The sequence below is a fragment of the Dermacentor variabilis genome, chromosome 4 (genome assembly GCF_050947875.1).
Source record: "Dermacentor variabilis isolate Ectoservices chromosome 4, ASM5094787v1, whole genome shotgun sequence".
Lineage (NCBI taxonomy): Eukaryota > Metazoa > Arthropoda > Arachnida > Ixodida > Ixodidae > Dermacentor > Dermacentor variabilis.
Window position 1 is genome coordinate 53118740 of NC_134571.1, and position 22766 is coordinate 53141505.

General features: G+C 42.0%; 1 protein-coding gene and 1 long non-coding RNA gene across 6 annotated transcripts in view; one reads left to right on the forward strand and one right to left on the reverse strand.

Moving 5' to 3' along the window:
- The window catches only part of POSH (SH3 domain containing ring finger posh), a 54302-nt gene extending 45712 nt beyond the window's left edge, over positions 1 to 8590 (forward strand). For all 4 annotated transcript variants that reach the window (XM_075689092.1, XM_075689094.1, XM_075689095.1 and 1 more), the window contains one exon: positions 745 to 8590. In XM_075689092.1, the coding sequence (XP_075545207.1) occupies positions 745 to 913 (169 nt within the window). In that variant the 3' untranslated portion in view covers positions 914 to 8590. The remainder of the gene's footprint in view (positions 1 to 744) is intronic.
- The window catches only part of LOC142579162 (uncharacterized), a 34822-nt gene extending 12113 nt beyond the window's left edge, over positions 1 to 22709 (reverse strand). The window contains exon 1 of one of the 2 annotated variants that reach the window (XR_012827361.1): positions 22585 to 22709. This is a non-coding gene — a long non-coding RNA (uncharacterized LOC142579162). The other variant, XR_012827362.1, reaches the window with a different exon arrangement.
- Positions 22710 to 22766: the final 57 nt, after the last annotated feature.

Below are 22766 nucleotides of genomic sequence, written 5' to 3' on the forward strand. Positions count from 1 at the left end.
GCCACAAGCCAGCACAGAGCGTTTGCCACTAATATGTTGGTGTGGGTGACTTATCAGTGATCGGTCCAGAGATCAGGTGTGCGGGTTAGATTGATGGCTGTTAAAGTGACGTGAAGTTCATCGCCGCATATCCAACACGGTCTCCATGCCTGTCGACTAATCGGCCCAATCTTCACATGTGCTTTCGCACTTTACAAAATGCATGCTGCTTTTGTTGCCGTTCCCTCTGTTCACGTCGCATTATCATTTTGGCCAGTCCTGTCCGCCCGGCCAAACCTTGTACCGACAAGGCGAACCTAGCTGACTCAGCACCATTCTGATAATTGTGCCATTCATGCACTGCGTGTGCGATCCCTGCATCTGGTCGATGTCAGGGAGCTCTCACAGTTAACAGTACAAGGTCCACTACCCCATCAGCCAGGGCAGCCCGGCCTGCCCATGGCGCACTCGGCACTCCTTTTGCACCGAAAACATAGTGAACACTTGCTTGGGCAGCATCTAGCATGAGGGGCTCCGTGTGACACATGTGGCACTACACAATTCTTTACGCTGAATCTATCGAATATTCGAAAAAAAAAATATTGAATACAGTTGATAATCGATTGACAAATCAAACTATTTGGACATTCACTATTCGATTCGATTTGGTGGTATTCAAGTATTCGCACATCCATAATTTTTAGTGTTTGTCTGCTGTAGCATTGACATTTGTGTGCAAGAGATCATGCCACTCCTTTTGTGCAGGTTTCGCTGCATTGTGCCTTACCCTCCGAACAGCGAGTATGAGCTCGAGCTCAAGCAGGGAGACGTCGTGTATGTGCACAAGAAGCGGGAGGATGGCTGGTTCAAAGGCACGCTGCAGAGGACGGGAAAGACTGGACTCTTCCCTGGCAGCTTTGTTGAGAGCTTCTGAGACACCCCACCTGCACCTCATCTGTTCATCTACCTGCAGTCTCACTTCCTAGGCACACACATCAAGAACCTTGATTCTGGTACAGGCGGCAGGGCAGTCGCTGACAAATCTTCTGGTGTCTTCCGGTGGTTTTGCAGTACTGGGTTGGGCTAGTCGGCACATCACTTTGTGGGAAAACAGCACAACCACAGGTCATAAGAAGCAACACAAGGGCGGAGTTTGCTTATTTTGGGTTCAGGAAGTATGGGGTGCACTGTGTAAAAGATTTGCACGGCACCAAATATGTGACCGCTATAGTTTCTGGTTCCATTCAGTGAGTCTTCCATAGCACCCAGTGCACTTAGACGGTTCTCAAGCTGTTCAAGTTACCCACCGTGATTGCTCAGTGGCTTTGGTGTTAGGCTGCTGAGCACGAGGTCTCAGGATCAAATTCCGGCCACGGCGGCCGCATTTCGATGGGGGCGAAATGCGAAAACACCCGTGTACTTAGATTTCGGTGCACGTTAAAGAACCCCAGGTGGTCGAAATTTTCGGTCCTCCACTACGCCGTGCCTCATAATCAGAAAGCGGTTTTGGCACGTAAAACCGCATAATTTATATAAACTGTTAAGTTAGTTGACCTAGAACACTTATCCTTTTCCCCTTTGAACTAGAAAATTTGCTTCCTACCACTCAGTCTGGAGTAAGTTTCACTGGTCAATCTGGATAAACTCTTTGTACAGCGAAGCACTGTTTCTTGGCTTGCTGTCAGGGCAATTAGCGGAATGGAGAAGGTTTTTTGCATTTTAAATTTCAGATGTTCTTTTGCATTGACTCTGTGGGGCACATGGTGGTGTGGCAACACTAACACAAGTCACTAACAGAAGTAATCGGTTATGCGTGCCTGCACACAAATTTCCACCATGTTTTTTTTATTACTATTATTTATTTTCTGTGCAATGTTAAGGAGTCTCTCCTAAGCTCTTCCTTTATGGTGGGGTCAGAGGAATGCTGGTCGGAGGCGCCGCTGCGTGATTTGTCGAGCACTGTCGATGAGCATTGTCGGAGCACAGTATGTTCAAGTTAACCATTGCAAATGCTTGCACGTTCGAATTACCAGGCGTTTTCACCCATTAGAATACACATAACTTTGACGGGACCACAGCATCAGTTCGAATTAAGCGTGTTCGAATTAACGAAATTTCGCTGCACGTTATTCATCAATCATTGCTTTAGATATATATTGGCAAGCTTGCACTAGCTACTATAATTTAAAAGACAAAATCACACAAATAAGTGAAAGCAATTAAGTATAGCTTCCTCTCGCTAGTAAAATTTTGTGTGATAACACTTCTCAAAGGCACATATGACAAAAAAAAAAAGCTTTCTGAATCGGTGCAAACACTAAGTATAACTTAGTACAATAGAATCTTGCTATTTGCCATGAGATGAAACTACAGGAGGCAGCACTGTTGCCGCATTAGTAGGGACAGGCGGTCGATGGCGTGCATTGAAATGTATGTGGCCGCATTCGACTGTGAACTATTTGGCCAAATTTGTTGGTAATTATACGTGCTGACTGCAGTAAACTGATCGTATATTGCCCTCCAATGCCACATTCTTGCACAAAATGCCCAGCGCCATCATATTTACTTAAAAACAGTGACAACTGCCATGAAAAAGGGACTGGCACTCAGCCACACAGTCATTGTTTTGGCACTTTCTTAGGGCTTTTTGTGTATACTTCGCTTGCGTTCCACATACTCTGTTAACATTGTTGCATGTGCAAGTTATTTAATACAGCATTCTCTGCGAATCTTGCAGGGGTTTAAAAAATTCTATTCCTGTACAACAAAGGTGAAGTGGCAAGTTAATGTGCACTCTAAATCACCAAATGTATACATACATATCCGTTTCTTTTTTTCTTCTTTTCTTTCTTTTTTTTTGCAGTTAATGAGTTCAGCTAAGCAAGCAGGCCACTGTAAGTGGCAGTACGCTAGTAGGATGATCAGGTTTCTTCAGACGAAATTTTTTTTATCGCGCTCGCACGGTTTCGCACTCGACAGCGATGCTGCAAATTTATAATTATTTGAGGAGCTAAAATCATCAGGTTGTTTTATTTCAGCTGATAGTGACCAGTCTTTAGTGAAGCTAACAATGCTCCAACGACTAGCGAAAAGAAATGATAATAGCCACCTTTCAGCTCTGTGTGATGACGTCCTGTGTCTATAGAGTGCTGCATCACACGTGATTCTCATATAACACCCTAGTTTAGCTTTCATCTTGTAGTAGCAAATCGAAGTACAAAAATCCACGATTTAATTGCAAGGCAATATGAATTCGCCATAGTTGCATCAGATCCACATATGAAAAGAACACCTCTGGTTGTGTAACCGTTAAGTGAGAGCCTTGCAATTATTGCAATGCATTTGTTGCAATATGAAGCGTAGGAATTTGTATATGAACGCATGCATAATATTCTTTTTTTTTTTTCTACTGCTGATTGATGTTACGCCACCCCGTTCATGTTTCATGGTATCATAGAGATTGCAGAGTGATCAATATGTCGTGGCAAGTTAATAAAACGTGGCATTCACGTCTCGCCGCTTGCATTCTATTTGTTTAAGACGACCTAAAATTATTTTTGTGATGTAACCAAACACCAACCGATAATGAAATTGATATGCTTGTGGTAAGTGAAGGGTGTGACAATCGCACATCACGCGCTTGACACAGGCAGTCACTGTTCTTACTACAGCATAAAGACGACAGCGCAAGACTAAATGCTTTCGAACACTGTCAAAATAGGCACGCCAGCATTTACAACTGTTCTACAATGCCGAAAGAAACAGTATTTAAGGATATTCACACCACGTAGGGTCTAACAGACAACACGTGGTGTAATCCGCATTATCCATAGTTTTGCCAGTGCCCACCAGGTGGCGACTCTGCTCGATCTCGCAGCCAATAATGAAGTTGCATCCAACACAAGAATACGTTCACTTTATCCCATATTTGTTATAAGTATATATTCATTAAATGCTTCATATCTGTGTTTACTATATCAAGGTTGGACTGTATTACAAGTAGAGCAGATGACAGAAGTATTGGCATAGAAACCACCCTGACGTTTTGATAATCACAGACACATAGACACAAGTGGCAGTTGGTGTTTATGGAACAGACCACATGTTGTCGCTTCCTTGCAGCCCAGTACAGAACGGTTTGTTTTTCTCTGGCACATTCGGATTTGTGAAGCCCAAAGGATTGCTATAAGATTTAGTGGACTAATCCAGATTGACCAGTGGAATTCAACATGCGACTTGTGCGTACCCTTAGGCCTGCGAGAGTGCCTAGAGAAGCAATTCTGGGAAGACCACTCCATAGATACACCTTTTGGTAGGCATCACTCATCAAGTTTTTCTAATTGTCTGGGAAAGTAAAGGATTCTGTCTTTCCCAAAGCCTTGTGGAAGTAGGCTCTGATATCCTGTAGAGCTCCACCGACAGAGTATATTGCAATCACCACCACAGTGCTGAATGTCTTACTTTACATATGCTCTGATGTCATTAAGTTCAGGCCAAACAGCACTGTCTTCTCATGGAGCCTTCAAAACCATACCACCTGTGAACAGCTCAGAGTCCATGATAAATAACTGCAAGTTAAGCAGTTTCTCTGGAGGTTCGGTGTGCCGTGGGTGCTATGAGAGACCCATCGTACGGCCAAGTAATGGTCACAGCTGCTTATTTGGTGCCTTGGAAGTTTTTTGACACAAAAGGATATGCATTTTAGAGGTGAGTCATCAAACAAACAAAAAAAAAACATCTGTTTGAGGTCTTTAAGTTGGGTGTTTCTTTCCTCTAAAATGCATAATCTGTGCTCTTGCAAGTTAAAATGTTTCTGAAGTTAGTGTTTATGTTCGTTTCATCATTTGCCCCCGTGGTTACGCTGTCTTCCTAATCTTCCGGTGTTTATTCCAGTCGTTTGCTGCCGCCCTCCCCACCTCACTCACAGTCTAAGTTTCCTTAGCATGTTGAGGTCACAAAACAGCAAAGAAATTCCATGAGCATAAGCATTTCTTGTTGTGCGAGTTGGTATGTGCTTGTGAATGAACAGGGAATCGGCAAACAGATGCTTACACAATGGGAAAAAAGTGGAGGGAAGAAGTCCAGCGCTCATTCAGTTCAACGCTTTTGTGTAAGTTTCTATTCGTTGGTTTCTTTTTCATTCCAATAACAATGTATTGTGTAGTCATGCCTGCAAAGCTCTCATATTTCTTGCTCACTCATTCTTGCTTTACCAAATGAGCAATGTTGCATGTTCCTATATTTCATTGCATTTTGGGTATCAGCTTTATGTGCGTACAATCCACACACGCACTTGCTGTGTGACATTATTTGTGCAGTGATAGCAAATCAAGTTTCTTGTCTGGGTCATAATGCCATGGGTACGAAGTGCTATATTTCACTTATAGTGTCCTGGTGTTGTAAGCAAAAAAGGAATAATTAAGTTATGCCAACTCTGAGGCAGGATAAGCATGCGACAGTCCAAAATATAATCTTCTGGTTAATATGCAGCAAAATTTTGCCAACTCAAGCAGAGAGGATGAAAAATTATGATTAGCTTGCAGTACAGCAGGTATAGTAGGCAAGAAATTACTTCGTAAAGGAACAAGGTCATCTGCGGGAAATGCTAATTGAAAAAATTTGAGAAAAAATTTGAGAAAAAATTTAGTCCTTCTGCAATCTCCTGAATCAATGCTGCATATCTGGCATTGCAAGCTTCATTTTTAAATTGCTCCTTACCAACACGCAACCTCAGTATCGTTGCATGCATTTGCCGCCTGGAGATCAAAGGCCATCATTTACATGACAAGCACATGTCCCAAAGTAGGTGCATGAGCAGTGGACAACGCAATAAATGCAGCTTCCATTTGAGTTGTCTGGTTGTGGTAACCATATCCAGTGTGCCCATTTCAGAACTTTCTAGTTTGATGTCGAGCGTTTCAAAATGTAGTTATGGTGGAATGTTCTGGCAAGCTCACATTACCCCAAAAATCAACATTACAAGACCCAGTAGCCGCTATTATGTTGTGCATGAATATTGTGGCTTAAACGAACATTACCATTTCTAGGTAAAGAAACACTTTTATTTTCAACAACTTAGGGATTCTCCAAAGCGTAAATCCTGTGCTACTAATGACGGCACTGGTTGTAACTGATATGAAGATAACATACAAGCCATGCATGTCAGTACTTGACAGTTGCATGGAACAACATTCTTAGACTGCCTTGCGCAATGTGCACACAGTGGCTTCTACATGTATCTGCATATTTGAAAACTGGCCGTGCTGCAATTAAGTTTGAAAATGGCGCTGCAGTAAAATTAGCTTTACAGTGGTTGACTATGATATACAAAAATGTGTAAGTCAGCTGTCTTTTACAGCTATTTTTTAACCGAAAATAGGATCCACATCTGCACTCTCTTTCATAAAGAAAAGGGAATGCCATCACTGGCTGTGTAGATGTGGTGGTGTAGGTACTGAAGCGAGGTCCTGCAGGCAAGCCAACTTCTAGAAATTTTCAAATCGCCCACGAGAGAAAAAACCTTTCACTGAGAGCTCGTACACTGACTGCTTATCAGTGATATCAATTTTCTTTACATACATGACCCATGCTGAAGCGGCCTGCACTACTACCAAGTGAATGTAGTGGTGCCCCCTGATGACCCTCTCAAGTCCCAATGAGTGATGCCGTATTGCATTTAATGCAGAATCTAAGCACAGTTAGTGCTCTCTGTTGTATTCTTCCATGTGGAATGCGAAGATGAGAGCAATAAGGAGCTTGAAAGCAGAGTGCAAGTCTTTTCTTTTCTTTTTCTTTGTAGAAGGACTTCAGGGTTATGCTGAAAAGAAAAAAGGATGTTTCTGTAACATACAACCTTCTCTGTACATAGTGGTCACAATATTGACGAATCTCTGGGTGTTTTAAATGCACCACGAACCTGACATTGCCCTTTTACTTAGCACACACACACACATACATAAATACATACATACATACACACATGGAGACCTAATGCTGGTGCTTGTAAATGCGTACTCTGTAAATAACTTCAGAAATCTTGGTGTTTTAATGACCCAGTAGAGCACCAGAGAAACATTTTTTTTTTCTCTTCTACTTGTTGTATTTATTGTTCCCTTACTTCAAGCTTTTACTGCCATGCTTGTTTCCAGTGTCGGGTACTACAACCGCGTCAGTCCTGGACTGTCATGTTTGTTTGCATTTGTTTGCAGTGATGTTTACCATGGAGTCTTGAATCTTGAGATGCCTCGTACTCATTTTAAGGTGTATGTTTAGTTATCACTAATGTTCAGTGCCTTGTTCTGTTTATCACTGTGGTATAGACGTGTTATCAAAATGACTTGCCGTATGTACCACAATGTCAGCTAGGAGCACATAGTGGTGCCTCATTTGTTCTTTTCTGGCAGAAACATTCTTAGAATCACCTGGAGGGAAAGATGGTGCTGTAGTGTGCATGAGAGTGACAGAATTTCGAGGATTTCAAATTTTCGCCTGTCTCGAAGAGTCGGGACGTCTTGTAGGTGACCACTGTTGTATCTGTCATGATAGTTCAGTTCACTACTAAAGCAGTGTGCGAGGTGCTGGTTTTGTTGCATGACTGTGGGCAATTTATTATTCGAACACAATGATGCCCACCATTTATCCTGTCATGTATAGAAGCCGAATGTCAGGAGATGGAGTAATTGCGCAGGGAAAAAAAACATCATGGTATGCGAGAACATTGAGGATCTCCACAACAGTGACATGAAATGCTGACAGCACGATCTTTCGGTTGGAGAATTGAAGGAAAAAGACAAGAACGCCTGTACCAAATGTATCGCAGTACCAATTATGTGTGCCTGTTTCCTTCATTTCTCTGTCATATGTGAGCAAGTGATGAGTAGGATTGTATTTCTGAAAAACTAAGGCTTCTTATTAATCCTAAGGAAGCTTTTATTTGCACTGGCATGATTATGTTTCAAGACAAACTATGTTCAAGACAAGCTGAACATTTTATATATTGGCGTTCCTGGCATTCCTGTAGCACCACATTTCCCTCTAGGTAGTGTTGTAAGATCCTCTATAGTTTCTGGCATTGGTATCTTTGCTGGTGAAGGCACAATAGTAGAATGCTGGAGTGTGTGGCTAAGCTTCTCTTTTTCATAAACTTTTGCAGCCACATTTACACTGCCTCCTTTTTTATTTTAGGATGTTGAGTACATATGAGAGATTGTTTTGTTTGAGTGCAAAAGAAGGAGGCAATTATTGAAATTTTTAGATACTGTCGGGCTGCGAGTCAGATGCTGGTTCATTTGCATGTTTCTTTTAAAAAGCGTGGCACTTGGGTTATTAGTATAACATGCAAACCTTTTGGACTAAGCCAGCATATGCAATCACAATTTGTACCAGAGACAGGATATTGCTTTTTTTTTTTTCCTCCTTTTCTGAAGAGGGTTGGCAGCGTCAAACAGTTAGAACAGCCAACTCCGATGCGTGAAAATGGAAATCAAAACTGGCGGACCATGAGCTTATAATGAATCGTCAATCGTATAGAGTTGTGCCGGTGACAAAAGGTACTTTCATTATTTTGGCAAGCTCTTGATGGCACACATTTATTAAATAGTTGTTAAATGTGTGTTTTGCATTTTATCTTCATATAGTTTGAAAATAAGGTGGAATGCTTTCATAAATTTTTTGGATCTGGAAACTGATTGATCCCAAGAAACACCACCTAAAGGAATTAGCTTGTGTTTGCAGGACACTTGCAGGTAAATATTGTGTGTCTGGTCACTCCACTTCTGTTGCGCATTAGAAGGCATATTTTACCAAGGTTAGTGACACACTTTCGTATTTGATATATAAGGGAGATAGCAGTCAGCTCTCTCTCCTGTGGGCTAAAGTATGCTCCAAGCAAAATCCAGTGCGCTTGTCGGCGGCAAGTTTTTATGCACATGCTCATAGATATAACCAAGGGCAATGCCTATGTTGCACCTTATAGTGAACAAGTTTCCACAAGTCATGCTGCTTGCTGTATTTGTTAAACTTCTCGCACTACTTTTGTTGTTTGGCAAATAATTTATTCTTTTCCTCTCTTAAATTTTGTTTAACCCCTCTCCCCCCCCCCCCCCCCCCCCCCATGGTTTGCTGACTTCTTACAATATGGACATTTGTTCCCTTGAGAATTATCCATGTACTCCTGCCTTTACACCACTGAGCCACGTGAGCGAGATCTAGTTGTAATATATTTAATGCTGTTTACAAGGAAAACTAATATAATATTCTCATTTTGCCTTGTTGGCATTCATACTTTGGCAAGCTAGTAATGTACAGATTGCACATTGCCGAAGTTGAATAATGATGCGTGCGTGCGCGCGCACACACACACACACACACACACACACACACACACACACACACACACACACACACACACACACACACACACACACACACACAATGCGAGGGGCAGCTGATGCACGAAGGTGCCAAATGAAACATCGCATCAGCACATTTCATGTCACACTTTTGCATTCCATAATTGTCGTCTATCCTTTACCTTGTGGATACAAGGGCTTCCTCCTACTTTTATTTTATACCCCGCCCCAGTGTTGAGCACTGTTAGCTGTAAATCCCATTCTTGCACTCAGGCACACAACTCCTTGAAAAAGTCGAGTGCATGCCGAGTCACAGGTACGGTTGTGATCACGCTGGCGATGCCATGTTGTGCACCCATCTCGGCAGGTGTTCAGTGGACAGCTGCTGGTATGTTTTACATTCACAATGTTAAAATAAAATTGTTGCCATGTACAGAGTGATTTGTGTGTGTCAATCAATTCCTTACTGCAGCAAGGTAGGTACTGGTCTGCGCAATTTTATTGTAGAACACTCCGAGGGGTTAGTTTAACAGGCCTGCTTTGCAAAACCTCCATGTTTGTTGCTATCTATTGAAACTTGCCCCTCTTACTGCAATTGTAATGATTGCAGTACCAATAAATTTCCTTGTTATTGAGGTGAGGTTGAGCACTGTATGTACAAAACAATTCCTTTGATTCTTATAACCAGCTATACTGGGTTGTGGTACGGTTTTAATTCAAGCCTGTCGAATAAAATTATCGGGAAGCAGCTTCAGGTTTTGTAAAGCTGATATAAAAGCCAGCAATCCAGCAACCTATACTAAAGAGTAAGCACAGGTATCAAGTCTATGCGGTGCATATGTCACCCTTGACACAGGGCATGACGTGACTCAACTGCTACACGCCTGGGGAAATACAACGCAACTTCAGTGCAAAGTTTACACGTATTCGTGATACGCGGTGTGCATCTCGCATTGCCTGACGAGTGGCATGATACGATGCTGCTGCTGCTGCTGATGATGATGATATACTGACATATACTGACAAGTAGTCACTGTTATAGTTTCGTTTTAGATGGCCGTCCATTACATAGCACCACTTGCGCCAGCCTGTAAAGGCGGAGAAAAAACAACACAGGGTCAGTTTTCGAGTGCGATCCCTAGTGTATGGTCGTGCTGTAGTTCGTGTCGTTGACGGTAACAACCATTGACAGTAACCGCAGAGTCTGTCTGCCTCTTGGAACTGCTCAGCTACAAGTGGCGACGAGGAGAAATGCATTCAACATCACTTCCGAGCGGTGCAGGAGTCTATTCTATGTGGGGTCATCTGGGGAGCTGTGCGTTGCACCAGTCTTTGCCTTATTTTATTGCCTAATGTCCTACCTATATTAAAAAAGGAAAAAATAAGTCCACAGTGAATTCCCATGACCAAAGATTCTGAACCCCTATTGTGAACTTTGTTTTTGTGCGCCTGTGTTGTATGTCATTTCCCTACTTTCTTCCACCAATCTTCCAATGTTTCCAATCGCCTCGGTCACAAACGCCACCTTGCAACGCTTGTTCACAACTGAGGGCAGGCCCGTTCCGCTGGGAGCGCGAGCCATTCTGCAGGCATCTAGTAAAGGAGACAGTGATCGAGCAATTCCTACTTGTTCCATCTGACATGCCCCAGGTGACATGCACAATGCGTACCGTTATTTACAGCTTCGTTTCTTCGTTGCCCATGCTTTGTGGCGATGTTGAGTCTAACTTGGACTCATCACCTGAGCAAGCTACTAGGCGAACTGATAGCGGGACAGAAAGACATGAAAACCAGGTTAGACGTAATGAAATCATGATTTAAATTGTTTGAAGACTCTGCTTCAGCTCTCGCATGAAGTATGTTGGATAGCTCTCAGCTTAAAGAAGAAGGTTCAGAGCTTAAAACTTAAACTTGCCGATTTAGAGGACCGCAGCCGTGTAATAACCTTCTTGTTCCTTGGGCATAACTGTTGACAGTAACCGCAGAGTGGGTCTGCCTTTCGCAACTGCTCGGCTACAAGTGGCGACGAGGAAAAATGCATTGAATGTTACTTCCGTGTGGTGCAGGAGTCGATTCTTTGTGGGGTGAGACACCTGAACATCTCGGGGAATCTATCTTCAGAGGCATCTTCTCAGAAACGCGGAGTGCACATGCCAGCTTTATTGAACGCATGCATAGGATTTGACAGAAACAAACTGACAAAGTGTGACTGGTAATTATAAAATTCTACGATCACCATGGGAAAATAAATGTTTTAAGAAACTTCAAGCTAAAAAATGGACATCTATTTCTGAGGATTTTTTCGTAAACACACGAAAGAAAACTGGGACAGTGCCGCTGCTAACAAAAAGAAAAACAAAATGTAAACGCCCATGCCCAAATATTCTTTCTATTGCACTTACATGTGCTTCAAAGAGGTAGCTTTGCCGCCGTCAACTTTTCGTGTGTGCAATCGGGGCATTTTGTGAGCACTGACATATGGACAACAAACTGAAGTGGTAGCTGAGGGCCGTGCAATGAGTGTTGGAATGAGATATAATAGGCGTAACAACATAAAACAGATGACACCTTCGATCAGAGACAGAAACATGGTTGGCCAGATTTCTAGGTGAAATTACGAACAAGGAGTGCAGCTGGGCAGGTCACGTATTGCACTAACCAGATAATCGAGGGACTATGAAAGTAACAGAAAACGTGCCAAGGAAAGCAAATAGAGGTGCATACAAGGTTAAGTGAAGTGAGTTACTGTGGTTATGCTGGGCTTTCGCTATAGTGCTGAGAACACTGTATTTAAAGCTTATCGTAGCCAGGGTAAACCCACTGCTCGTAGGGATATGAGCCATTGATGACGGGATTTGACATGCTGTTCTACATGTTGTATGCGTGATTAGAAATAATTTAAGCACTGTTCTCTTCACTTTGCTGAGTGCTTGTAGCCTGTGCCTTACGGGGCTATGAGCCACAGCATTTTTTGCTTGCTTATCGGGATATGAGCCATTGATGATGGATAGTTTTTGTTCACAGGGAACAGGTGCGAGCCATGGCAGAGGTTTGTCATCACCAAAAATGCACGGAACCCTAGCCATATACAGCTTCACCGTAAAAGCATGGACAAAAAGATCTGGTTCGTATACCATAAGCTTAATATAGACAATGACATATTCAAATGGGATGAGGATGAAGGATGAGGAAATGCAAACCATGAGAATGAGCCATTTGTGTATATTCAGCTAAATGAACGGGGCATCGTTAATAAAATATAAAATAGTTGACCTGAAAAGTATCTTCCTCACACACAGGCTACGTATTGATGATGAAATGAATACGAACTACTAGTCCTTGGATGACTAAAGAAGTTACTCAGCTAGAATGCTATCCTCTTCGGTGACTAACAAAACTAAGCTTTCATTTTTACATTCACAGGTAAAGGACTGTATTAAGAGAGACAAGTGCTACTATTTCAACTTTATTATCAGCCCTCTTCTGGCTGACCAACTCTGGGCTGTCCCAGCAGGCCCACGATGCGGCCGAGAAGCTCGGCCTTCCGGTTCCCACGTGAGAGCAGCCTGCTTCGTGAAGACTCATGATCTGATGGACTTCATTAAAGTTTCACCATACCATACCATGAAGAACCTCCTGCTCACGGCACCAGAAAAGTTCTATTCGCACTTATCTCCTGTTACGTATAATGGCGTTATGTATGCATGTTTGTATAAGTTATGTATGTATGGCAAAGTTATGTATAAATGGCAAAATAACGTCACAACCACAAGCCATGGTGGCATATAAGCAATTGTTTTTTGTTATGTATTCACAAATGATGATGGTAGAACGCCACATTCCGACCCAGTGGCCCATTGTCAGCCTAATTAATAATGTTGTGTCTGAAAAATGCCTTCCACTGCTTCTGCTCACCATTGACACCAAAAAATCTGCAGGTGCTGATGGTATACCTAATGCCTTCTTTGTCAGGTATGTCGAATGGTGCTGTAAATATTTATGTGTTATGTCCAACATTTCGTTATCCAAACAGACATTCCCTTTGATTGAAAATGCAGCGAAATTGTACCCATACCTAAAGCAGATGACTCATCATTACTTTCATCTTATAGGCCAATATCATTGTTGTGCACATGTTCTAAGGTCCTAGAGCATATTATTTTCAATCACAATTTGACACTTATTGAAAATTAAAACATACCTAATCGACAACAGGTAACATTGGTTCCGAAAAGGACTTTTCTACTGTGATGGCGCTCCTAGAGCCAATTCTTGACTTTTCAGCAGCAATTGACATTGTAACAGCAAATTGACCCCCCCCCCCCCCCCCCCATTCTATTTCTAGGTTTCAAAAAAGCCTTCAGTTGTGTGTCACATTTTAAGCTTCTTTCAAACTAGAACCACTGTTAGGGCTCATTCACACCGGTGACTGACAGTGGTCGCGCGACCAAGTTTGTCGCAAATGGTCGCAAACAGTCGCTTTCCTCGAGAAGCGACCATTTTGGGCCAGTCGCTCTCTGCACGATTTTTCAGTCGCGCGACCGTGGTCACAAAACTGATAAACCAATCGGCGGTGCACCGGAAGTGATCTGTCACGTGTCTACATCTGGCCTCCTCCCGCGTCACGGCAAATTCCGCGTAGATTCCGAGAGTTCTCGCTGAGAACGATAATCTCCGGGATTGCCACTTGCAGGTTGCACTGAGCCGGGCTTGCCAGTGTGAACATCAGTCGCCTTCGGTCGCTTTTTGATCGCGAGACGCAAATGGTAACGCGACCTCCTCAAGTGGCCGGTGTGAATGAGCCATTAAAAAATTTCCAAATGGAACCGACTGTCAGCAAGCATTCTGGAATGGCCGACTACCGATACATTTGTACAAGCACTTCTGTAGTAATCATTTTTGAAATCAGTTGCAATCGCCAGTGCTTCATACCCTGTGCGTGCTTTACTTTCTTTCTTCTTTTTTTGCACAGAACATTGTAGCAGATGTTTTCCTTCAGTGCATTTCCCAAGTTCTAGTCGGTTTGTGTAACACGCTTGAGTCTTGATTTCGGTTATGCATGAAGACTGTTCTTGTTTTTTTTTGTGTCACCCACTCGTGCTTACAGCCTCATCAGGAGGCTAGTAGTACTGTATAAATAAATAAATTAATTAATTAATTGACGCCTGGTATAGTAGGAGGTTCAAGTTCCAGTTGTCCAGCAGTTGGCGAGGAGACTTGGTGCTGAGGACGTTGGAGGTCGCTGTGCCTATGCCGGACAGTGCTATCACTGACACAGACTGTAGCTCACTGCTGCTCGCTGTGAATGGATTCTTGTAGCAAGTAGCAAGGTCCACATTCCTGAAGGACTTACCCTGCCAGAAAAAGTGTGTCAAGTCTTGGAGCGAATACCTAAGTTCGCCATGGAAGCTATGAGTACAAAACCGGAGCTACTCTCTCGTGCGGCAGATCTCCAGATGTGCACCGGAAGATGAAGACGTGAGGATGAACTCTGAGGGTGTGGATGTCCTGAACAAATGCAAGCTTCAAAGTTCGAAGTTACCAGTGAAACATGTTGTTTCGTGCCTAGTTGAAAATGCACTGTCTGTCCTACCTGCTGACAAAGGAGGAGGCTTTTCATTATTTTCACATGGTGGCTACAACAAAAAAGCTAATGAAGCAGTAACAGCTGTGCTCAATGAACACAAGGAAATTTCACAGGCGAAAGTTAAGAGCAGAGCTGTCGCGATGTGCCGCGCCATGAAGCTAGATAACATATTGAAAGCAATAGGAAAAAGCAAGAATGACAGTCTCCATGTATTCTTTAGCACGAAAATGCACAAAGAAGGTGTCCTGTTCAGGGTAATAGTATTGGAGAAAGGCACATGGCAGAAATCCATTGCAGTCTATTTATTAGACCAACTTAACCTACTCGAGATTAAAGATCTGTTATCACAAAAAATTCCGAGGAAGTTTTAGCCTTTGTAGAGGCAACTGTAATGCGGGACTAAAGGCCTTCTCAGCAGATGTGAAGGACCTGTATTACTCTTTGCCGCAAAATGAATTGTTGTGTTCAATCATGCATAGATGAATTTGGGGCTGTAAGATTTAGTACGAAAGCAGGCACAACTGTTGAATATTTTTAGAACTTTTAGACTTGTACATGAAGTCAACATTTGTGCAAAAAAAATGACATTCCGTACCTTCAAAAACAAGGGGTCTGTATAGGATCATGCTTAGTGCCTGTTTTAAGCAACCTGTACTTAGCTAAGCTAGACAGAGACCTGTATTCATACGTCAATGACAAAAGTTGTTAAAATATTTCGATTTCTTGATGATATTTTAGTGTTTGTCAATGTTAAGCTAGACAGCTTTTACTCAAAGTGTTCAGCTGTTAGTAATAGTATTAGTAGTAGCGTAATAGTAGTGCCTTTGTCCACTGGTAGTGATGTTCGAAGTGCCCATAGAATAGAACAAAAGATCCAGTTTCTTGATGTTAAATTTACCTTCAATGATGATCTAACATGCTGGTGCTACAGTCCCAGGACAAATAAACTGTTGTCATATCATTCAGCCCATTCTGAACTAGTAAAAAGTGCGAAAATGTGTTTTACTAACGCACTTATTAAATTATGCCATCATTGCACTGTCGAAGTGTTCATACAACAGGCCATGCGATTACATGAAGCAGCTTATCCGAGTCATGTTCTGGCATCAATTGCAGAGGGAATACTTAGACAAGTGCAGCAATCTGGGACTTCTGAACGTGCAGAAAGAAATAGTAACCGTGAGAAAAAAGGACCAACAGTGATACCTTATAGTATCCACCAGCTGTCGCACAACCTAAAGAGAATTGCCCGCCGAGGTAACACTGATGTGGTTTTTTCTGCACCTAACAAACTAATCAACTTGTGCAGTAAAACAAGACCAGAAAAAAAAAAAGAAAGTGCTCCTAGCTGCCAAGTTAAACACAGGAAGAAGTTTAGAGATTGTAAGACATCAATTATATATCGCATACGCTTATCATGTGGAAAGTATTATGTCGGACAGCCAGGCAGATGCATTAATGATAGACTGCTCGAACACAAAAATAAAGTCGACAAAGTTGCATCAGATGGGTTTCTCTCCCTCTATTGTAAGCAACATAAGTGTTCCCCTCTCTTCGAATCAACAACCATTACTGGTAGAAATAAGCGCGAACTGACCAGACTTATGATAGAAGCCAAGCAAATTGATGCTCTAGGAGATTCCTGTATCGGCAAACCGTCATTGCCTCTCTCTGAAAAAGAACTGAAATTTTTGTGCATGGCTTAACATATCACTTATAAAAATGTTTTGCTCTAATTGTTTATCTGTTCACGTGGCTGTGACTCATGTTGGCTGAGTGTATAAATACGACCTGGTTTTCAATAATAAACATTGTTGGAAGTTAGCGCTGTGTGTGTCCCTGTGTGTCTTCTTTTGTCCTGTATTTTAATCGCGCTATTGTACACCCCTCGAAGATGCATTACCAACAAGCCCACATCGCAACCCTCGTGAACGTTATCTTCATATGATTGCGAAAAAAATTAGTTGAAGTGTCCTAATCTTTTTTTTCATAGTTAACAGTAATTGTAGATGCTATTTGAATAGATATCGGCACTCAGCGGCACTTAAATAAGCTACAGCACAAGGCTTGTTACGAAAACTTATTACACAATAAAGTGCCTGCAAAATCACTATTTTGCCATTGTGTAGGACATAACTCAAGAACTATAGCGGCTACACTGAAACTAATGACATACAAGGGGAGATCAAAAAGTTTTGCAACTTGGCTATAACCAAATATCTGACAGTGGTCTCTCTCTACCTTTTGTTTAGGTTGTCTTTGCAGCTTAGCAAGGTCTGAATATCAAGCCTTCTAGTTAATTAGTTGGTCTGCATCAGTCAGTCAAACATAGCGTCTTCCCATGATATCAAGCTCGAGTACCGAAGCGTACTCGAGCTTGAAATCAAGCAGGAACTCTTTCAGTATGACACCGAAATCAATCAAGTTGATAAGGCCACTCTACCTCTCCTTTTTTTCACAATTTCTCAGTGATTGGCTGGCAACGTGCCAGATTCACAGCATTATGAAGCTAAAGAAGCTAAAGCTCATATAGATATATCACAAAGACAAGTCTCTTGCTCTCTTTTGAAGTAATTAATCAGAAAATGTAGTTATGTAGTAAAGTCAAGCCTCCACATAACGAATTTCCCTATAATGAAATTCTCGATACCACAAAGTATTTAACTTTTTATAACTTCTTGTCATAAGAATGCCATGTATTTAGAATCCCAATATAAAGAAGTGTGTTTATACACAATTTCAATATAACTAAATTCCACTGCCGTCGCAAAGGCATACCGAGACAATAAATGGAAACTTCCTCGGGTGCAGATGATCAAATGGTTGAATTACAAGCAGCTGTTTGCGAACACACCTCTCAAATCGTGCACAGTGCCACCAAGAGCGACCTTCAAAATAGAGCAGCATCATTTTCCGTATAAAATACAAGTGCTATAAGAGCCTATCGCTTCCTGTGCTGTATGCTTCGGGTGCTAGTGAAAGCATGCGAGGGTGAGCCAAGAAGGATGGTGGCTGACACTATAGAAAAATAGTTGAATGAGTCTTCGAGGTGCCTCGACAGGCTGATAGAGATAGTGAAGACACTGCCAAAGAGCTACCAGAACAAGTGGCAATCACGCATGAGGAAGCTGATAATACCTTGAATACTTTGGTAATTTTTCCCAACAACATTGGGGCACTGAGTAATTCTTTAGCAAACTCAGTGAAATGTCAATAAGTGACAACACACAGGTTTGCAGTGTGCTGGCGAGCAACAATTACTCAATAGTTTAAACAAAAGTGCATAAAGTAACAGATTTTATCATGAAGATACAACAAATGTCTATTTTAACACGCCTTTTGGTTGTAATAATGCTATTTCATTTATTGTTTTGTGCCATGAATATTCAGGAGTGCCAGCTATAGTAGATACAGTCAATTTCTGTTAAGTAGACTCTGGCAGCACCAACGAAACTGCTCTAATTATCCAGCAGGTCGAATTAAAGAAGAGGCCAAAGAAACGCCAAAACACTGCTGATTCATTTGGCAGTATTTGCCCCATTCTAACACCTTAGAATCGAATGCACATACACTCTTTATGGGTTGAAAGTAAATAACTAACATAGAAATGTCATTTGAGCTCCTAAAAAAGCTATAAATCTAATATGGACTTTATGTTTTAGCAAAGAAAAGTGTAGAATGGGCCCTGGATTCTGGCAGTAAGAGGCAATAAGAAAGAGATGAAACCAGAGAAGTTTAACTTCTCTGTCCCAAGGGTCCCAGAAAACTGGAAGAATGCAAACATTATACTAATCCACAAAAAGGGAGACTTTAAAGAATTAAAAAATTATATGCCCATTAGCTTACTCCCATTATTATATAAAATATTCACCAAAATAATATCCAATAGAATAAGGGCAACAGTAGACTTTGGTCAACCAAGGGAACAGGCTGGCTTTAGGAAGAGAGACTCTACAATGGATCGCATCCATGTCATTAATTGGGTAACCGAGAAATCTGCAGTACACAACAAGCCTCTCTATATGGCTTTCATAGATTACGAAAAGGCATTTGATTCAGTAGAGATACCAGCAGTCATAGAGGCATTATGTAATCAAAGAGTACAGACCACTTATGTAAATACCTTGAAATATATCTACAGGAATTCCACAGCTACCTTAATTCTATACAAGGAAAAGTAGGAAGATACCTATAAAGAAAGGGGTCAGACAAGGAGACACAATGTCTCCCATGCTATTCACTGCATGCTTGGAAGAAGTATTCAAGCTATTAAGAAGGCTGAGGAGTAAGGATTGATGGTGAATATCTCAGCAACCTTCGGTTTGCTGATGACGTTGTTCTATTCAGTAACACTGCAGACAAGTGACAACAAATTATTGAGGACCTTAACAGAGCGAGTGTAAGAGCGGGGTTGAACATTAATATGAAGAAGACAAAGATAATGATGAATAGCTGGGCAAGGGAACAAGAGCTCAGTATCACCAGTCAGCCTCTAGAGTCTGTAAAGGAGTGTGTTTACCTAGGTCAATTAATCACAGGGAACCCTGATCATGAGAAGGAAATTCGTAGAAGAACAAAAAAGGGTTGGATCGCATATGGCAGATATTGTCAGCTCCTGACTGGAAGCTTACCATTATCATTGAAAAGGAAGGTGTACAACCAGTGCATTTTGCCAGTGTTAACATATGGGGCAGTGACTTGGAGACTGACAATGAAGCTCGTGAACAAGTTGAGGACCGCGCAAAGAGCGATGAAACGGAGAATGCTAGGCATAACGTTATGAGACAGAAAGAGAGCGGTTTGGATCAGAGAGCAGAGGTATAGCCGATATTCTAATTGACATTAAGAGAAAAAAATGGAGCTGGGCAGGTCATGTAATGTGCAGGTTAGGTAACCGTTGGACCATTAGGGTTACAGAATGGGTATCAAGAGAAGGGAAGTGCAGTCGAGGACGGCAGAAGACTAGGTGGGGCGATGAAATGAGGAAATTTGCGGGGCGCTAGTTGGAATCGGTTGACGCAGGACAGGGGTAATCGGAGATTGCAGGGAGAGGCCTTCGTCCTCCAGTGGACATAAAGTAGGCTGATGATGATGATGAGGAGGAGACCAGAACGTTTAAACCTTAATCAGAGGATGCTGTGCAGACATTTGCTGAAATGCACACAAAAAGGCAACATGGAAGATTTTCCACTCGCAAGCTCCCTCGCTATTCGTGTACGGACAAAAGATTGTATTTAAGAGTTGCATTGTGTGTGCAGGCAACTGCTGCATGGTGGAATAGTACTGGGCATTTCTTGTGCATATTGTTCAAAAAGCTTTCACAGGACATGCTTTGGCCCTTTAGCAGATAAATTGGATAAAAAAGTAATTGTGTGCTCTAAGTCATGTTTCGCTACTGCCAAGGAAAAGATCCACATTCGCAGTACATAGCATTCTTCTCTTTGTACAGTTCTAGTCAATAACATAATATATAACAAACCAGCATAAAGTGAATTATTCTCTGAATTGTACACAAAAAGCTTGCTGACTGATACTTGTGTAAAACACTTGCTCATAACAGAGGCTTTTCTTTTTCATGCTTTCTTTTCTTCTTTCTCTATTGTGCCTAAATGTGAGTATACTTCGAAGCATGCCAGCAGTCTACTTCATGCAAGATCCAATCAAGTCGCCATTTTTAGTGGCTGGCAAGCTGTTCAAGGCACAAGTAAAGATTGCTGTCCACTATGTGTGGTTTTGTTTACAAAAAAGCAGATAACTTTGACTTAATGTTTCCACTGAAGACGACAAATCTGTGTAGAACAAACACAATACAAAAGTTTGTTTCCTTTTGCTATAGGCGAGTTTGGATTTGGATAAAGAATTACCTGATATAATGAACTATTTAATTAAGGAAATATGAGACGTCCGCCCAATCATAGCAATTGCTACAAATGAAAGATTGCTGTGATTGGGTGGATTTATCACTTTCCCTTAATTAATTACTTCTCTCCACCTTGCGGGTTTCCGCAGAACCATTAAGTCAAACTCTTGCCTTTGCTTCGAGTTGTTGACAAATTTGACTTCGCCCTGCCATTTGCTAGCCACCTGGTTAGCTCAGATGGTAGAGCGGCTGCCTCGGAAAGGCGGTGGTCCCGGGTTTGAGTCCCGGACCAGGACAAATTTTTCTTCAACTGTGAGGCTTTTCTTACGAGGAACCCGCACGTGTTTCCTTTGTAGCAATTGCTACGATTGGGTAGATGTCTCATTTTCCCTTAATTATAATTACTTCTCTCCACCTTGCAGGTTTCCGCAGAACCATTACGTCATAATTAACTATATTTAGTGCATAGCCCAGTTTGTTATAAGGGGGCTTCAGTGTATCCACAAGCTACCAGTAAGCACTGACACAACCCAGTGATATGTGAATCATTTTTTATTGTTCCAGAGCCCTGGTGGCAATTTGTGACAGGCTGATGCTGTTAAGAGATTTATTTGTTCATTAGCAATGCATTAGCATAGATCCATTGATAGCAGTGCAACTGCTTTATGGTTGCCTACGGCATCGGGATTGCTAAGGAGCTAAGTTCCCAACCACAAGGAACAAGTTTCCAACATCTTTTTGGGCAGCTATTTGATTTGGCGTGGGCACAATTCAGCATCTAGAGAGCGTCACCACCAGCGTCTTATCGTTCTTGACGATGCCAGCTGGCGTCGACAATCTGTCGGGAACGTGTTTCTTGTGGTCGAAGCTTTAATGTGGGCAGGTTCACTTTGTATTGACGCGTGTATTCTATGCAGACGACAACGACGATGGGGGCATTAACGGACTCCGTCTAGTGGGTCAGTGAGATTGGGCGAGGAAGAAGAAGACGCGGCTCTGTTCTGTTTGATTTTGAACAGGTTGTCCTGTTGTTCTTGAAGAACGTCTCCCTCTCTTAATTCTGTCCGCGTTGTACCGCGACGCTCAAGTTTACAACTCCGTAATTCAACAATGAAAAATGATATTACTATTCTGTGAATTGCATCTCATATACATCTAAAGCGGACAAGATTGATATGCTACACATGAATCTCAACATGTGTAAATACAGCTTTTGCAGAAACCTTGTACACAACGTAACAAACTTAATCGAACTTATTCGCGTTGAATGATCTAATGGATGCCGATTACAGAACCGCGATATCTGTTCTTGACGGAGAGCTATTAATTTGTTAACTTCGTGCTTCTATTTTTTCGAACTTTTGAATTTTTGAAAATCTTTTTCACGAAATTTAGGCCATAAATCTAAATTCCGCTCCAAACAGTCACTAGAATTTAACTTTCTCTCTCAAATGCAACAAATTTAATTAAAATAGGTGCAGGGGTTATCTCAGAGAAGCGTTTTTGCGTTTTAAATGTATCTGAATAGGCCGCGTCGGAGTTGGGCCCAAGCTAAAGCATGAAACCGCCGGCTTCTTGGCCAATCCTCCGCAGTGGGTTAGCGCCACCACATGAAACTCTATGAACGCCACAAATGAGGAGCAAGCAAGCATTTGACAAAAGACGCGCTGGCGACCAGCGAGGTTGCGTGATAAATAATGCGTGGTGAAAATGCCGCGATATGACCTTGCGTGATGAATCACCAGCAGTAGTCACCACAAGCAGGAACGTCGCCGCTTTGCCCATGCTTTGCCCAATGCCTCCTTTACTTTGCTTTGCCTGGGCTTTCCGCTTTCCTGTTACGCCAGTTTCACTAGAGGTTTCACTTCCTTTTCCTGAGGGCCTTTTCTGAGAAATGCACCATTCTTGCCTTGAAATTATCTATTAAGGTTGAGTTCGTACTGTACAAGCATATAAAGCTTTACTACAACAATAATAGGCATTTACTATA